We start from the raw sequence: 19531 nt of genomic DNA, 5'->3' as shown, positions 1-19531 counted from the left end.
AATATGGGGGAATAAAACAACATATTTTTGTAAAGATACAAACTGCAGCTTTAGAGACTTATTTTTTTTAACATATCATTTTTCTAAAATAAAGGCCTTACTCATCTTTTGCCAAAAAGGATTTTTTTGTTTTTGTTTGCCTAAATCATCTTTTGTCAATTTTTTTTGTTTGTTTTTTGGTTAAAATCAGTTTTGGCAAAAAATAAAAATTATTTTAGAAAACCGATGAGATGTAAAGAATGCCTTCATTGTGGGGTTAGAAAGAAAAGTTAAATAGCAAACTTCAGGATTTACAATGAAAACAGAACAAAATTTACAAAATTTTTATCAAAGCAGTTTTTGTTTGCTCAACAAACAAACATACAGGTTTTTGAAAGAAGTGTGTGTAGCTCAACAGAGAGCTGCTTCCTCTGTTTGCTCTAGTGAGAAACTCTCTCAACGTTTGAATTGTGATTCAGTAAGTCGGAGTAACATGTCATACTTTTGGCCTTCTTCTAATCTTTGGTCCACTTCTGGTGCAACTGAACTCTTTTCCCAGTGTAACAGCAGCACACAGCTGACATGTGATTGGTTGTTTCTGGTCAAACAGTGTATTTCTGTAGTCAGCACTGGAAGCACTGGGAGAAGGCAGAGCAGTTTGATTTCTTTCAAAGTTATCTGTATTACATTCTTCTGTCACAACAAAGAGAAAGTTTTGTAAAGTAAGGTAATTTTATTTATATAGCACATTTTCAGCATCAAAGCAATTCAAAGTGGTTTAAATAGTTTTTCTCTCTTTTTTTCCCCCGATTCTCACTCAGTAAGCTTATTACGGAAGCTGAGTCTTCCGCTGGATGAGTTGTCTGCTGATACCAGATCAGTCACTCATAAACAGACTTTGGTGTAACTACAGCAACCAGCCAACAGGAGGAAACATTATATTACTGATTGCTTCTCTTGTACAGTTCCAGTCGACCTGCTGAAGTGGTCAAGAGAGTCTATGTAAGTGAAAGTAAAATTTACAGACTCTACAGGTGTTTTTATATATATATATATTCTTTATAAATCTTAGGAATGGAAATGACTAAAACAAACTTGGTGATGTAGGATTTGTACGCTGACAGCTTATTGGTTGGTGTGTTTAATCTAAACTGGAGTTATGGCGACTATCAAGTGGGAAAACACAAGTTGTGTATAATAGACTCATATAAATTGTTTCTATCATGAAACCCAAACTACAGATATGTTTCCATCCAATTGTCATGCTAATTTTGAGCAAACTTTTAAAGGGGCAGGGTCATGTAAAACTGACTTTTTTGAGCTTTACATCATGTTATAATGTTATTCCCTTATCAAAAAGTGTTGCCATGATTCTTTCATGCACGTTTGAAAAATATTTTCATCTCCATGGCAACCTGTTTAAAATGCCTTGGTGGACTTAGCCTCGCCTTCGAAGACGCAGCTCCTCCTCAGAGCTGCAGCTTCCGAGGTTCTTGTCTCTCCCACTCAGCTCCTTCAGACTAGCCAGCAGCAATTAGCAAACACCTAGTGGAACTGAGTATAAGCTGAACTCATTGTAAGAGCTACTTCTCAGTGCAATGCTGGTAAAAACGTTTCTAAAGGGTTAATAAGGTAGTGGAGTTTCAGAAAGAGCAGGATATTTTTTAGACTAAACTAACTTGAAATTAGTTTAGTGCTAATTTCAAGGCACTAAACTTCTTTTAAGACATATTTGATAACGACTGAAGCTAACATAGTTACTTGTTTCTGCTATGAAAGGGCACTATGTGCCTGGAAAATACATAATACTGTCCTTTTAAAAGGTCTCAAATAGAAAAAAAGAAAATGTACATTAGGCCTGTTTATATCTCGTGATTTGGAGCAAATCAGCAGGACTCCATAAACCGTAACTTCATCAGATATCGACACTACGCATGACTGTAATAGACAGGAGGTTGAGGCCTCCCCTCTCAGCTGGAGGTTTGAACTTATTCAGTAAATGAGTTTCCTTCTACTTTTTAGCGAGTTATCGGAAAAGCCAAAAACCACCTCAAAAGCAAACATAAAGTGTAAGGAAGTTATTTTGAATTTTGTTGGTTATTTCTAAAGGGATACTTCAAACTTAGCGTAACCCCCCCCCAACCCCCCCATGGTTTGCGTCGTATTATCCGAGTTTAAAAGGCTGGATCAGGGGCAGCTATGATGATTTTAGTGGGGGTTACGAAGCATTACCTTGTTTCAGGTAATATCTGATACGTGTAATGGAGGGCGGGGGTTGAAGGTGTCCTTGTGTCTTCCTGTAGAACAGGATCTGAGAGAAAATGTTGCTGAGAGGTCACGGTGTCGCTCTGCAGACCAGATGGTGCTCCATATGTCTGGGCTTTATGCTTCCTTTCATAACTTTGTGAAAACAATTAAAATGTCATTAAAAAAACAACATCTCAGTATGAATGCATCCTGTATTTACTTAGGAGCCGTAAATCAGGGCAGATTAAACAAAGGATCTCATTTTAGAGCGACATGTTCCAGCTTGTGATCATGAAGCTCATTACTGACAAATAGCAATGAAGCGACAGCCGCGTCCATTCCTCCTTTTTACGCCGTTTATTCTAAACTGCGACGGAAGATATGCAACCTAACTCATTTAAATTTGATCAGATGAAGTTATTAAGGAGCTAGATCTGTGCAGACACAAAACAGAAACGTCATTTGCTTCTTTTTATCATAACTTTGCTTATGTGGACAAACATACAAATACATGACTGTACAGAGTTAAACACACACATGCACACCCGCACGCACACACACACACAGTTCCTGCTCCTCGGCGTCACAGTTGGAGCGCCTGTCGCCGGGGTAACTGGTGACATCACCTGCAGCGGGGCAGCTGCTGCCATCATTTGGTTTTGTGGCGTGAACGAGACAGAGAGGGAGACGTGGTGGTACAGTCGCCATGACGACTCTTGGTGTCTGAAGCTCATTGCTGGATAAAGTAACATGAGATTCAAACATCACTCAAATAAAATATGTAATATTTTCATAACATAAAAAATAGCACAGCTTTTCTCACCAGTGTGTTGAGGAACATTTGTATTTTTTAAATGTTTTGTCAGCAAAAGAAAACCTAGATGAGGTGTTCCCATGTACTTTCTGATATTTATTGCATTTTTGTAATTCAGAACACCTATTAATAATAAGTTAATTGCTATTAACTTGTTGCCATTTATACTTGGATGCCACCACTCTTGAGAAAACAATGCTTGAAGCTACTTTGGTTTTTAGCCACATATAAACATCCCACTGCTTTGCATCAACACAAATGGTTTTTATTAATGCTTAAAGGGGCAGTATCATGTGTTTTCCAGGTACATAGTGCCATTTCATAGCATAATCAAGAAACTATGTTAACTTCAGTTGCCAGCATAACAAATGCTGTATATATTTAGTATAACTTAAATGAGATTTTACCTTGAAATTGGGCCTCTGTCTCTTTAAGAAACTCCTGCCCTTCCTGAAACTCTGACTTCAGGAAGTCATCACAACATGGCTCCTTTATTAACTCTTTAACAACGTTTTTACTAGATTCGCACTGAGAAGTAGTTCCTATAATGAGCTCAGCAGATGTGCAGTCCCACCAGGTGTTTGCTAATTGCTGTTGGCTAGTCTGAAGGAGCTGAGTGGGAAAGGCGAGGGGAAGGGCTGCTCTGTGAGGCGGAAGCTTGGAGGCTGCGTAAAGCAGTTTCCAAGAAAAAGGAAAAAGGTAACCCACAGAGGCATGGTGATCCACCGAAATCTGACTGGACGGGTAGAAATGATGTTGGTGGTGCTAGCATCACACTGTGGAGATGCTATTTATCAGCAGTGAAGCTAGTCAAGGAAAATGGAAAGAAAACAATTTCTGAACTTTTTACCATACACATCAGCTCTCAGTTTAATCACCTTGTAAGAATAGGTTGCAAATATGCTTCATAAGGTTATGCCCTCTGTTTCCTTTCCAACATAAAGTTTAAAAAAACCTCCTGAACATAAATAAAATTGCGGGGGCGGGGGGAATCACAGACATGGTGGTAAACTGTCTAGCTCTGTTTTCTCCTTCCTTCTCTTGCTTCAGTGAAGCACCAAGTTCAAAGTCTTGTGTTGTAAACTGATTAGAGATGCACCGCTCCACTTTTTTCACTTCCAATACTGATATCTGAGGTTTACTATCAGCCAAATTGATAAATAAAAACAACACTGAATTGACTTAGTGTTTCTTTTCTTAAACAGACATAAATGTACTGAATATAACAATTTGTTTGATAACTCTGCACCACTACAGCACACCTACATACACCAGCAGCTTCTTGGACAAGCATGTAAAAAACTTTAATTTGTTCAGTTGGCACAATTAGGAGTAAATCAACCAAAAATAATAAACTGAAACTGACGAGAACAATGCAAAAATGTGAAACAAAATAAATTGTAAAAATAAACAACAAACCTTCATTAAAATGGTTTAAAACGTGTAATTAGGAAATCTAAATATAATGTAAAATAAATAATAAAGCATGACATCGCTCAGAGCACAAAACATAGAATTAGACTGAATAGATCTGTACTTATGGATCAGGCACATTGTCACTGATACCCATCTAGAAATGTTTTCAATATCGGGACCGATACCAATATTAATATTGGACCAGTGCATCTCTAAAACCTGGAATCTAAAATCAAAAACAAGTGACATAAATTCAGTTTTATCATTGATATTTCTTGAAGATACACTTTTGTTTATCGCCCAGAGTTTTCTGTTCAGAAGAAAACGAGCCAATCAACAAGCCAGGTGTGCCAGCAAGACTTCTAACACAAAGTCCATCCTTCCACTCTGTTTGTCCTCAGGATGTCGTTATTATGGCGACCGCTCGTGTACACTTGTGAAAATTCATCACTGCAGGGGGACAGCAGGTTGGACCCCCATGATTTTCTCCAGGATTATGTTTTACTCCAGGTTTATCTCTGGTTTATGTCGAGTTTGTTCTGTCACATAAATTATTAAGGACGGACTCAGCCCGGCCGAAACGAGATCCTCGGGAAAGTCGTGTGTTACAATTCACCACTCATGGTCAACAGAGACGCTGCCAACGCTCTGGGAGCCATGAATCAGTTCTCATACCTTTCATATTATATCTATAGCTATATTAGAAAGTATTTTTATTTAAAACGCTCAAATGTCTTTTAAAATGTTTACACATTACCACCACAAACTTCCACACATCCATTCAATAAATTAGAATATTCTTAAAAGTTGTTTTAGAAACTTTATCATTAAGTGAAAAACATTATGTAAATTAATTACACACAAATAGATTCTTAAAAGACCTTATTTCTGTTAATTATAATAATTTCTAATCATAGTTAATAAAAACATGACATGAAATAAAAATGACAATTAACTGAAACCATAAATAAAGTGTGTTATGAAGTCTCTGGAAACACAATTGCTCTATGAAAACATATTACTAAAAATTTAGCTTATTTTAATCTGTCATGCGAGTAATTGATTGATTATTGCAACATTAACATTAATTATTAATAAACGGATAGCATAGATAGATTTTTTTTAATGTATATTATTTCAACCAGGTGAAGCTAAAACTTTGCCACTTGAGAACTCCTGGGTGGAGCAGGTTTACAGACAAAGAAGTTTATTTCCTACTCTAAGTGTGTTGTTCTTTCAGCAAGCTGCCTTTTTCTGAGTCTGTATAGGCCAGTTAACAGTTAATTGATTACTAATTTAATTGAAGATTATCTCAATAATCAGTTAATGATGATTAAGCTGATTAATCTGTTTTTATCAGTGTGTTTCTCTTCCTGTTGCTGCAGCAGGTAGAGTTGTTTGTCTAAACTGATAGTTGTTGTGTCTGTATGATCAGCCGTCTGTGTGACGGTCCGATCGTTTTTTGTTTTTTTATGATAAATGCGCTGCGTCTGAATCTGTTCGGCTCTTTGCTCCGATCATCGGCGCTCACACACCGCAGTCTCAGAGGGGATCATTTGAGGCCCTTGGCTCCTCACCTAAATTACATTACCTGCTAGATTACAGCAATTTTCCAGCTGTTGGCCTCCTCTGACCTTCATTACTGCGTCGCTTCCCTAAAGTCTTCTGGAGAGCGAGCTCCATATTCAATCTAAGCTCTTGTTCTTGACCCTGAACGCCCCACTCTGGCTGTTAATAATGATCATGATGATTTGTATTCACCTAGAGTTATTCCTGGTCCTGTTGCGACCAATGTTACTACAGATGCAATAAAATAACTTCTCAATCATCTGGTGGAAACAAAGTATCTTCTGCCTCCTGATTCAACAGTCCCATATGAACGTTTTGGACTGTTTCACTCATTAAAACTAGAATCTGTCATAATTTCTGGCTCATTTTGTGTCTAGTTATGCAGAACTATTTCTTTGTTTATTTGTCATTACTTTTTATCATTGTCCTGCTATGACCAACTGTTGAACTATTTTGACTTTGCTAACTGAGTGAAGTTAAACTTAGTTACATTTTATAGTAAAAATGTCATTATGTCATATAGTCTAACAAGGTTTCCATCATTTTTGTTTAATTTATTTCTTGTCTATTCCATGTTCAATAAAGGCCACTGGAGCCTAAGCGAATCGTTAAAAAATAAACTCAAATCTCATGTGTTTTTAAGGGCTTCCAATATCTGCAGTGATTATGTTAAAAACGCAAAATAAATTAACTCAAGTTGAAGTGACGTGTAAAAAAATTAATTTGAGCTTATTATATTGTCTTAGTAAAGGATTCATTTATTTTATAGCTTTTCCACACCTTTACAAGGGAGTCAGTAAAGATAAAGAACACTCTGGTCTTAGCGCTGTCAATCATGCTTGTGTATTCGCCTACTACTCTATGTGCTAATGGAGGAGAAACAATTCAAACCATTTATCATCTGTGGCCATGCTAATTAGCATTAGCATTCGTGGCAGGCTATGTTGTGGTGAACCAGCTGTAGCTTAGCACAAGAGTGATTGACAGCGCTAAGACCCTCCTCCTTGCTCTGATTGGTTTTTTCTGTCTGAACTGAGTATTTCTGCAGTTAGCACTGGGAAAAGGTAGAGGAGCTTCATTTATTTCACAGATTATCTGTCTGACAGTCACAATTTAATGATGATTTTAACAAATATGTTAAAAAAAACAACTTTTTTTTTGTATAAAAGTTACATACTGTAACTTTAAAGCCTCCCAGGTGAAAGCACTCAGCAAATTGATTTAAAGTGATGTCCTGGAAGATATTTGATACTTTACAGTTAAAGCTTTCTTAGTCAGTCGATAGATTGGAAACATGTAGCTCAGTAACTCAATAAAAGCCTGGACTGCTGAGACTTTTACTAAAATGAACTCCCAGTGATGCACACAAGTATTCTTGAAATAAAATCTGAACCGCGACAGTGAAAGTAGAAAGTTTGTCTCCCGTAACAGAGCAAGCCATGCACATGCACCAAACCCAGATGGTAACAGTCTGACAGCCTCTTAAGGAGATGAAGCTTGTGCATAAACTGATGGTGTAATCCCAGACTCCCTCTGCAGAGCTGCCAGCCTAATGCAACAGCAAGTCTTACAGAATCTGTGGCTCAAACCATCTGCTGCCCCTCATCGGGAGGAAGCGACACGCTGAGCCAAAAGGAAACCAGTGATTGGACGTCTCTCTTCTGAACTTATCTGTGATAATTAAATTCTGTTCAGGCGTCGGATTGTCTTGGGGCAGAGCAAATGAAAGGTGTTAATGTTCCCTGCTTGATTTAAAGTGAGACAACACATCAATGTATCAAATATGTTACTAAAAGTCAGAGATGAGATTCGGGTTTTGGACGTTTCACCATTAAAGTAAAATCAGTTAATACAGACACTGTTACATTGTTAATTGTGATATTTTTTCTTTCTGGAATCAAAATATAAAATAATTCATTCGTTTGGTTATACTTTTAGTTTCATGCTACCTATCTGCAGTGCATGCTCACCAGTCAGACATGGTTTATGAACAATTTTGATTTTGGTTTGGTTTTAATAATCAAACCATTCGTTTGGTTCATTTCCTCTCATATCACTGAATGAAGGGTTTTCATATACTGACCAGAGGAACATCCAGGTAGAACATACAGATGTTCTACTTGTATCATGTTCTACCTGAGGCATGTAGAACATCCAGGAGGCATTGGTACGTCTGGATCTATGTTTAGAAATCTCGTCTTTCTCTGTGGTTGCGAAGGGCATCGGAAACTTTAGGTGGTGAGTTGCAGTCAGGAGTTTCAGTTGCTAAATGTGGATTCAAACCCAGTTCTGTTTAGTCCGCTTTAATGAAACTCTAGTATGTTTGTGTAATAAGTTAAAGTGTGAAAGCGAACTGCACCGCCTGAAAATGCAACAAATGTTACAGCTTTGGTCCCAAGTGGAGTCGTATCTACTGGACTATGATGTGTTGAAACACCCTACATCATCCTGAGGTCTCCTCTGTTTAGCCTGATGAAATACTACACTGATTCTGAGATGCACATTGATTTTTTTCTTTTTCATTTTTCCTCTTTGGTTGACAGAAATCTTGACTTCATCTCGACCATTCAGAGCCCTTGTTTTGTTTTTATTTTTGAAGCCCCTCCTGGTGTACATTGTCCTGTTACATGTTGCAGTTTAGACAGACAGGATGCCGTTTCACTCTGGAGTACTTTGATTATCAGAGAAATTCAAGGTTGGGTCAACGACTACAGACCCTCAGTGTCAGCCACCCAACCTCTGAACTCCAGAGTCAGATTGAAGTGTTTGTGCTGGTATGGTGTTGTGGTCAAACACCTCAACATTGCCGTTGTTGGATGCAACTTAAATCACACTTCCATAATCTTTTTTGAAGGAAGAGCCCTTCCCATTCCTAACAAGTTGCATTTATTCAGTCTTGTTCTGATCCTGCTGCCTGTAGGATGCATGGTGGAGCGTTTTTCTATTTCTCTGACCTTTGCATGGTGTGGCCCTGGGGTGAATTTGCTGCTCTCTCCACATCTTTGAAGATTGACAGCCATCTTAAACGGTCTCCAGTTTGATTAATTTTTCTCTCTGCAGACTTTAAATTGCCTGATAATGGCCTGATAACCCTTCCCAGACTGATAGGCAGCTGCGATTGTTCCTCTGAGATAAACGGGCGACAACTTTTTCGGAGTCAGAGCTGGACTCTGGCTGCAGGGATTCAAAGGAAAGCTGTCTTATCTCCTGGTAGCAGCATTTTTTTTCTTATGTGCTTCTTGTCTCTTTGCTTGGCTGCTGCGCCATCCACCCAGCTACAAGATGTGATGACCAGGTAGGACGAGTCCTGACTGACGGACAGGATTGCTATGCAAGGGCTGCAGGGATTTAGCCGGGCATTAAAGAGAAAGACCAGAGAATTGAGAGAACAGCACACAATGATTGATGAAGCTCCGCTTGAGGCTGAGGTTGCTTTTAAATCTCAGGAGAAAACGAATCCTGGCGTTTTCTCAAAGGTCTGATGATTTTGCAACAGAATTTTTCATCCCATTGGGAAAGCTGTCCTCGTCAGTCAATGTGACCACCTCAGTCACTTTGTATTTCAACATAGCAAATCATTTACTGGTAGGAGTGAGAGAGTAAAAGCAAAATAACAAAAATTAATAGAAGAGAATAAAAATAGCAATGTACCAATTAACGGCGCCGATTTCCTCCTGAATTTTGAGAGATCGGTGATCGGCCGATACTTACGTGTGAAGCCGAGATTATTCTTCGAGCTCATCTACCTCAGCAAAGGACTAAAAATCAGACTCTGTGCTCTTTTGCTCTGCTGTGAGAGGCCGTCAGGTCATGTCTGCACGTTTGCTATTAGTCACCTATCACTAGGTGAATCAGTGACTTTCTTGCTATATTTGGCGACATTTCAGACAAAAAAATTGGTACTGGCCAAAATCTGATCTTTTTAAATATCAGTAATCGGCGATATTTGTAGGCGAATACATGCCTGCAAATATCCTTTGTCTGCCAGTGGGGAAAAAAAATCTGGTGTATAGCATATTAAAGCAGAAATTATGAATAGGTCTAACTTATAGCACAGGAAAAAAATACTGTGCAGTTATTAAAAGTAGCAGGGGTGCGCCGATAAATTGACTCTTATTTCCTTAATTTTGGATGTCTGTCGTTCGGCCGATAGTTGCATGCGAAACCGATCTTATCCTTGTACTGCAATTCTATAATTGCACCGCTTAGCACATCGGAGCAGCTCTGTTACTGTCATTGAGATTTTTTCTTTGTTTTTCTCCAAATTTTCATTCTTGTGTTTCTGGTGGAAAATTGCTTTATTTGAAAACCGTTCCTTCTTGTTTTGGATGCTGTGCAGCTGAACTGACTTTTCTTGAATTAATATGAGTTACCTTTAATTTCCCTTTGGGAACAATAAAGTATTTTTGAATCCACCGATCCACCTCAGCCACTGTTTCCTTTTAATCTGAAGTGGTGTGAATACAAGGAACTGTATGAAGACTTCCCAGAACCGTTCAATAACACTGTGAACAAGGCAGAAGTTTTAATGTATGCTTCATTTCCTTTCTCCTCTGATGAATCTGAACATGTCTCTCCTCCTGTGCCGTCATCGTCCTGCCGCCTTGCAGAAGAAGAGCAGAGAGGAGAGCTGCGGTGAGGGCAGCGGAGTGGAGATCCTGGAGAACAAGCCTTACGAGGACGGCCCGGGAGGGTCGGGTCAGTACACTCACAAGGTCTATCACATCGGCAAACACATCCCGTCCTGGTTCTGTGCCATCCTCCCTCAGGCCGCCCTTCGTGTGGAGGAGGAGTCCTGGAATGCTTACCCCTATACACGAACCCGGTGAGGAAACACCGCGCAAAGGCAGCGCGACGCTGTCACACGTACATGCTAACATCATGTATGATAACACCACAGTGCGACAGCAAATTAAGGCCACTGCAGATATAAAATAAACAGCATTAAATTTTTACATATATATATATAAACAACATACATTTTGAGATTAATCTCAGAAATTTTCTAGGAAAAACTTGGACATTTCAAAACAGTTTTTCTTTTTTTACTTTTGGAAATGTTCTCAGTTTCAACAACTGGTTAGCATTTTAAATTTTTGAAATTTCCATTTTCTAGAACATTTCTGAGACTTCACCTCAAGTTCTTAACTTGGGGGAGGAGGGAAGACACTAACAAGAAAGAGTCAAGTTTCAGATGGCTTAATTGAAACATGACTCCCATCCATTAGTGAAACAAACGGCGCTGACGTCTTCAGCAACTCCCACTTTGATAGATCATATTCATCTGTATTCAGCTTCCCAGAATTTCAGGAACTCCTGATCTTCCATGGAACTTCCAAGGAACTTCCATGGAAGTTCCAAGGAACTTCCATGGAACTTCCATGGAACTTCCATGGAACTTCCAGCAGACTCAACTTCCATGTTGAGTCTGCTGCTGACACCTTTCTGCAGGGCCTGATTACATAAAACAACCCTTCTTCAGAAATGTGAACTGCGGATGATAACATTAGCACTGGGGAAGTCTGTACTGCTGCATCATGTTTAGCATTGAGATGCTATTTTAGGCTTGAAAAGCTTCTCTGACAGGCTAACTTCTTTTAGCACAAGTTACAACACAACAATAATTTTTTCCAGAGTCCCACCAGATTGTTCTTTGAAACAAAAATGACCAGAAACACGCAAATACAAAAGCTCTGACTCAGGACTTTTTTATTCTAAAACAAAAAAGTGATTAACTGCGCAGCAATTTTGAACTCATTAAGTCTATGTAATTAATTAATTGAAATTAACATTTAAATCGAGTAAACATGAATGTGTGGCATAGCAAATTGCAGTATTTGACAACTCCCAGATCCATGAAGGCTTACTCGATATATCTTTGTCTCACTAAATGCATTTCAGACCTTTTTCCAGAAAACAATTGAAGAAAGAATAAAGTTTATCTGGTTCAAGCAACAAACTTCAGGACAGTCACTCACAAAAGTAACAAATAGAGAAAGTTTTGTTTTCTGCGTATTTCACAGATTGAGTTTATGTTTGGGATTTGGTTTCCGTCCTAATAGACCGCTCCTCTTGTTTCCCAGGTATACTTGTCCATTTGTTGAGAAATTCTCCATAGACATTGAGACGTATTACAAACCAGACACTGGAAATCAAGCAGATGTCTTCAATCTATCCTCCGCTGAAAAGAGACAGAGGACTGTCGGTGAGTTTATTTATCTATCTAAATGCCTGTTCTCCAGGTCATTACTCTCGAATTGTTCCTTTGGGATCCTCTGTGTGATTGTCATCCCCTTAATAAACAGGAACCAAATCGGCACGGCGATATTTGCGGTGGAAGCTGCGGCATGCTGTAACAGGGGCACACAGGTTGAGGAGTGTAAGAGCCGGGGTTGAGGCTCTGCATACTAAAATTCACTGGGGAGCAGAAGAAATGTTGAGTCTGCTGCTGACACCTTTCTGCAGGGCCTGATTACATAAGAGACAGAAAATTACATATTTTTCTTCTGGCAGCTCGTTATTGGTTCTGGTTATATCTGCAGCTCGGATCTGCCTTGGTCTAACAATCCATTGTGTTTTCCGCAATCCAGATCCTATAGACATTGTCAAGGACTACATCCCTCCCCATGAATACCTGGTGGAAGAAGACCCCAAGCTGTACCAGTCAATCAAAACCAGACGGGGCCCGTTGTCAGAGGACTGGATCGAGGAGATCAACCACAACCCTGGTCAGACCGTCGTCATGTGCGCCTACAAGCTCTGCAAGGTGGAGTTCAGATACTGGGGCATGCAGTCCAAGATCGAGCGCTTCATACACGACGTAGGTAAGTATTTGGGTTCTGGTGTCAGAGTCTTTATCCTCAACTCATAGATTACATGAGCAGAAAAAGCAAAATGTAAAAAAAAAGTTATTTTAATATTGAAAAAACTTAAAACTCATGGAGGTTGATGGTAAAAAAAAAGATATATGTATTACAAGTGGGCTTATTATTCAAAGCTTAAACACTTCTAGTAGCCATGCACAACCTTGTAAGTGCTCAAAAAGTGATGTAGCTAACAGTGAGCACCCTCAGGAAAATAATCTTTACGTTCAAGATAAATAGCCTCTGAGCTGAAGATAGTAAGTTCTGGAAAATAACAATAAATTTCCACAAGCTGATCTATAAGTGATCCATATGTTTTAGACACTAACTTGTCCAAAACATATAGTCAGTGTCCAGTTCTTCAATTAATCTTAAAGTTCTGGGGAAGTGCCATGTAAATTCTGGAAAACAACCTTTAGGTTAAATAAACTCACCTTTGGGTTCTAGGAAAATACCGTTTAAGTTTTGGAAAGTAACATGTACTTTTTGGGGGAAAAACAAATTTTGAAGAAACTAATCAAAGTTCTAGGAAAGTGCCATATCAGTTCTAGAAAGTAATCTTTAAGTTAAAGAAACAAACTTTTGGGTTCAGGGAAGGTACCATGCAAGTTCTGAAAAGTAACCTCTATGTTTGTAAAAGTAATCTGTATTTTTGAAGAATCTGTCTCAAAGTTCTTTGAAAGTACCAGATAAATTCTAGAAAGTAAACTTTAGGTTAGATAAACTCAACTTTGGGTTCCGGTAACGTACCGTGTAAGTTCTGGAAAATCCATCCATCCATCCTTTTTCTGTATACCCTTGTCCCTTAGTGGGGTCGGGAGGGTTTCTGGTGCCTATCTCCAGCTAACATTCCAGGTGAGAGGCAGGGTACATCCTGGACAGGTCGCTATTCTGTCGCAGGGCACGTTCTGGAAAGTAACCTCTGCAGTTTGGGGTAGAAACTGTACTTTTGAATAAACTGTTCTAAAATTTCTAGGAAAGTACCATAGAGCTGCTAGAAAGCAACCATAAGTCAAGGAAACTAATTTACATTCTTGGAAAATACCAAGTAAATTCTGGAAAGTAAGTTATTGGAAAAGCAACTCTGTAAGTTCTGGGATGGTAAAGTAGGAAGTTCTTTAAATTAATCAGTGAATTCCAGTAAAGTGTAGGCTGCATTATGTCTCACCTCCAAGACTAGAAGTATTGGCCAAAATAAGTCATTTTTTTCCCAACATATGTGGCTAATGACTGTTTCAGGTCTCCGCAAAGTGATGGTCCGAGCCCACCGGCAGGCGTGGTGCTGGCAGGATGAATGGTACGGTCTCACCATCGAGGACATCAGGCAGCTGGAGCTGGAAACCCAGCTAGCGTTAGCCAAGAAGATGGCGCAGTACAGCCTGAATGAGGAGGGGGTAGCAGAGACCAATGGCTCCTCTGTTAGCCAAGATCAGGAACAGCCGGGAGAGAACCTGGGGTCAGCTGCAGAGGTCGAGGGAACTCGAGGAAAGCTTGGAGATTCTCTAGAGACGCGAGGGGAGCTCACCAAGCAGTGGTCCACCTCTTCCAGATCGTCCAACAGGTCATCAAAGAGAGGAAGTTAGTGGAGCTCCTTGGCTTTCATTTATCAATTTATTACACAAAGTAATTCAACTTTTTACTTCATTACAGTGTTTTACTGATATTCTGGTTTCGGTTTTCATTATAATTTAACAGAATATTAATTACGTAAAAGCCTTGAAAAGGGAAATAATTGCATAAACACGTTCTTACCTCTGCTACAGGGTGATTGATGAGTTATTATAACTTACATGCATAGACAACAATGATTCCCAACTTGAAACAACAGTACAGTTTTCTTAAGAATTAACTTAGTACTTAAATATGATAATAACAAATAACAGATGCAGAATAAACCAAACCTTGTGCAAAGGCTGTCTACAGTATAATGCTACATTCACACATGGGTTAGCATTGTCTGTTGGGAGCTGCCAGCAAACTGAGGCTAAACCTTTTCTCTGAACAACAAAATGTGTAAATATAGAGGGTAACAAAGAGTTTTCACAAGCTTTCTAACAGTTAGTAAACCCACTTACAACAGCACAGGCGAGTTATGTGTGAATTCATACCTGAGAAATAATTCAATAAACCAGCCACTGACATCTTCGCGCACCAAGGAGGAAGTTTCAGTGTTTTTTGCTATGGCTCTCTAGCGCTACACGCCCTCTGCTGGTTGCATATGGTTACTACATCTACCAAATCAAATCAGGACGTTAACGTATAGTTAACCAAAATTTAGGCAAACACATTGTAAATGTAAACAGTAACATTCAAGTCTGTAATGGATTCAATATGCAGATAAGAGCAGAAAGAATAAATGTACCTCTGACTTATAATGAACAGATTTCATTCCAGAACAATTACATAACTTTTATTGGCATTTGACTAGAAACAGCTAAATTAAATGTTTTGTTTATGTTTTTAGCGAGTCCGTCTCACCACAGCATTTCAGAGTGGAGGATGCAGAGCATTGCCCGGGACTCTGACGACAGCACTGACGACGAGTTCTTTGATGCCCACGGTAACAATTATCGTCACTCTGAAATCCAAATCAGCACGTTATGAGCAGCAGCTCAGGACCCAAAAGATTGATCCAGTTTGTCAAACATGCTCCACTGGAATCAGGACCAAGGTTTTGGTTTCAGACGTTTTTAAAGTATTTTATGATTTCTAATCTTATTATTTCCTGACAGATAAGAGACATGTTGTCATAAATTAAGTCAAATATAAAATGTCACCAGCCTAATAAAGGTATAGCCTATTAAAATTAATTGGAAACATCCTCAATTGAAAGCAAAACCGAAAAATAAAAAAATAAATAGAGCAAATTTGTGTGACATTCAGCTACTCATTAGTAATTATAGTAATTAGAACTGAAGTGGAGGTTCCCAGCTTTGTGCGTCGGTGGTGTAAATCGCTCCACATGAGGGGCTTTTTATTGCTTGGCATTGTTTCAGATTATGAAAAATTATGTTTTTACCCTTCACAGAAGTTACTCCTCAGTTTCCACAAATTAGGTCCCAGTTCTCAGCAGCACCTGAAGCAGGCTGCAGCCCTCAGGAGCTTTTTCCTGCTTTTTTTTTTAAAGCACCACCTTATTTTCAGTTTGCCCAAACCACACAGTACAGCGCTCAATGCTCAATATTAATAAAGTGCTGTGGAAAACTTTGGGCACGTAAAGGAGAAAAATATCCTCCTTGCCAAAGAATGTGACTAAAATAAGTATTCTTGTTTTCAGATTGAATTTCTTAAGGCCATTTAAAGTAAGACAAAGCAACGTCTGTGCACATTTTTCCAAGGATGGACAGTTTGATTGTTCTGCAGGTAAAGCAGATGGTGCTCAGATGCCGGATGGATTGTAAAATAGACCTTAACAAAACAAACTGAGATGCAATGGAAAGCAAATGTATTTCAGTTAGATTTTATGTGATAGATGTAACTTTACAACACAGAGAAAGGAAAATTATAGACATTTTGGAACACTTTATACGAAAAGAAATGTAAAACAAAATGTGCCACCAAAAACTACAACTTACTGAAGTTCGACTGTAATTCTTCAGAAGAAAATAAACTTTTTCTTCTGTTTTGTCTGTTTTGTCCCAGTAAAATATTTTTAACTCAGATTTGACAGAGTCTCTGAGCTCAACCAGAGCTCTTAGCATCTTTAAAACGCCTTAAGTTTGTGCATTTAAAATTAAGGCCTTAAAATGTCTTAAATTTCTTTTAAAAAATTGTAAGCTTGCCCTAAATACTTAAAATGCTAGCTGTTTTTTGTGTTTATCATGAGAAAGTGTAATTTATTGTCAGGTAGCTGGACGATGCTCATCTTCACCACTGGCTCACTTTTGCTCCCGACCCATATGAGGTCAGGTGGACTCTGTGCACTACTTAGGCCTGTGATGATAATACATTTTGCTGTACAATAAATTGTTCTAGAAGTCATTGCGATAAACAATAATATTGTTGTTTTGAGACCATTCTCAAGTACTATAATGGTAGTAGTACCATTATAGTATTATTGCAAGAGCACATCCTCAAAGACCAATAAACATTAAATTCTAATGAACATTTAACCCTGGAACCAGAAGCCATCTTAAATATCCAAAACTGAATAAACAAAACAACAAACAAATGTAATTATGAAGTTTCTGTAAACAAAACTGTCCTTCAAAAAAAATGACTAGATGAGACCGAAGCACCAGACTGGAGACTTTTATCATCCAGTTTTTGGTAGAAAGAGAAAATCGATAAATCATGGCAATCAGAATCATTGAGTTTGTTTTAATTTATCATGTGATTAATTGATTTATTGATTATTGTGACAGTCTTAGCACTAATTGGGTATAGAATATGCATTTTTATTTTGTACATTTCTCTCGTAATTCACATCTTAAATTTAATTTATAATTCTCTTTAAAAGGTTGTTTAAAGGCATTAAATCTGAAACCTGCAGAAACCCTGACGACAGTTCCTTTGACTTGACATGAATATGCTCTGATCTCAATCAGTCGATTCGTCTGACAGGATGTACTGAGCCACCGAAACTGAATTTGAAGATTTCAAAAAGAGCCATAAACCACAGTCTGTGTAGAAAATATTGCTTTCAAGAAGAGGCTAGTGCTACATGTGAGTTCTTGTGGTCGTTTTGCAGAGGACCTGTCAGATAACGAGGACATGTTCTCCAAGGAAATCACCAAGTGGAGCTCTAATGACCTCATGGACAAGATCGAGACAATAGAAGTGGATGAAGCACAAGGTAGACGACCATTCATGATATTCATTCTAAAGAAAACTACAATCGTAGATAAAATAATTCACTTTTTTAAAAAGATAAATATCTGAGTTGTTGATTTCTATTCAAACAGAAGCGTATCAGGAGTCGAGTGAGGACTACAGCGTCACTGAGGACACCCAGATGGAGGTACAGGCTTCACTCGTACTCTCACTTTAACTCCATGGATAAAAAAAAAAATCTAATTCTCACAGGCAGTGACCCATCTGCTAAATAACCTTTGACCCTCCATGCTGGTGTAGTTAGAAGGACTGTCTGTCCCCTGCAGTCTCCAGCTCTGTTTACAGTATTTCCCCAATAAATAGACATGAAAGGCCCAGCTTCTCTCTTCTACTGGGTCCATTTATTTTATGAGTGTGGCCAGAAGAGCATGAGAGGCCGCATATCCGTTTTAGCAAGACTTTATATTTTACTTCAAGTTTCAGTCATACCAGGAACTCAAAAAACAACAAGAAAACACGAACTAAGATGACTTTAAAAGAAGTTGAACAATTATTAGGATGAATAAATAAATGCTAAGTTATAACTGACTCTGTTTGAACCCAAATGACCCCTTAACTTTGACATTAATACATACATGTGTTAATACAAATACATGTATGATGTGACTGGGGATTAATTACAGATAAATTAGAATTTTGTTTTCTTTTGAGGCTTGATTGTCAGATTAAAAGTACATTTTGAAAATAACCTTTAGCAGATAAAACATGCTTTTCATTAAGCCAACATGTCTATTAAAAATGTTGTTTTTTGTTGGTCTGATGTAATATTCTAATCTTAAATGCAGCGTTTTCATTTCAAATCATCATAATCAACAAAGCTTTAAATATCAGTCTGTTATTAATCTATATAATGTTAAGTAAACTAACTTGAATAATATTCTAATTTATTGAAAATGAATTCTATCCTTTTTTTCATTACACTAAAATTTATTTCCTGCTGTTTTCTCATCAGACTCTGATTCTTACATGAGATGATGTCAGGGGTTTTGCTTCCAAATCTTTTCCCACCATCTTTCCTCCGATCCTCTCTCCATAAATATTTCATTGTGTTCACCTTCATTTCCTGCTAGTCTTTATCTTTTTTTTTATCAAATCCATTTCCTTTCAGTTCCTTTTATTTGGATTTTTAACCTTTTAACCCAGATTTGCAAATGTTTCTGTCCAAACCTGAAGTTTCCTTTCCTTAATTCAGATTCCTGATTAAATTGGTTATTCTTACAGCAATGCAATAAAAAATCTGAATCTTTAGCTTGACATAAATAAAAAAAAACAAAAAAACTTTGTGCTTCATGTTTTACTATGACGCATAAAAATGGGGAACTTTAGTGATTTATCGCTTTTTTGTTAACATTTGCTCCATCTTTCCTATTAACCAGCCCTTGTTTTTTCCTTCTGTGTCTCCCTTCCTGTTGTCTGCAGGACTGTCCGTCCCAGCAGTGTCCCCAGCCGTCCAAAATCCACGTCCTCATTCTGGTCCTGCATGGTGGTAACATACTGGACACCGGCTCTGGTACAACAGCGTGTTAATCTTTGGAACATTTTTCAGAAAACAAAAACCTTTCATGGTTTTTATTTGTGTTCATGGTCAGCTGAACCCATTCTTCATCTCGAGTTTAATATGAGCAAAGAAAAGTATCACAAGAGCTCAATGAAGATGTAATAAAAGGAATATAGATTTGATTCAGATTAACTTTGTGAACATATTAAATTAGTGAAATTTTTCTCTAAGCCTAGATAAGGTGTTTTAAGATCAATCTGACAAAAAGCAAAGACAATAAAGGTAAGACTAGTTGATTGGTGAAAAGGTTTT

General features: G+C 38.2%; 2 protein-coding genes across 6 annotated transcripts in view; both read left to right on the top strand.

Moving 5' to 3' along the window:
- The window catches only part of LOC103151035 (membrane-associated phosphatidylinositol transfer protein 2-like), a 49951-nt gene extending 30463 nt beyond the window's left edge, over positions 1-19488 (top strand). For all 4 annotated transcript variants that reach the window (XM_016681088.1, XM_016681089.1, XM_007570865.2 and 1 more), the window contains exons 3-10: positions 10636-10850; positions 12109-12230; positions 12616-12849; positions 14128-14466; positions 15353-15448; positions 17579-17683; positions 17793-17848; positions 19141-19488. In XM_016681088.1, coding sequence (XP_016536574.1) covers positions 10636-10850; positions 12109-12230; positions 12616-12849; positions 14128-14466; positions 15353-15448; positions 17579-17683; positions 17793-17848; positions 19141-19248 — 1275 coding nt within the window. In that variant the 3' untranslated portion in view covers positions 19249-19488. The remainder of the gene's footprint in view (positions 1-10635; positions 10851-12108; positions 12231-12615; positions 12850-14127; positions 14467-15352; positions 15449-17578; positions 17684-17792; positions 17849-19140) is intronic.
- LOC103151017 (membrane-associated phosphatidylinositol transfer protein 2) overlaps positions 1-19531 on the top strand; it is a 96637-nt gene that overhangs the window by 30408 nt on the left and 46698 nt on the right. The window lies entirely within an intron of this gene.

This window comes from Poecilia formosa, unplaced genomic scaffold, assembly GCF_000485575.1.
Source record: "Poecilia formosa unplaced genomic scaffold, Poecilia_formosa-5.1.2 Scaffold269, whole genome shotgun sequence".
NCBI classification, from domain to species: domain Eukaryota; kingdom Metazoa; phylum Chordata; class Actinopteri; order Cyprinodontiformes; family Poeciliidae; genus Poecilia; species Poecilia formosa.
The sequence above is the reverse complement of the archived record's forward strand: the minus strand, read 5'-3'. Positions and strand labels throughout refer to the sequence as shown.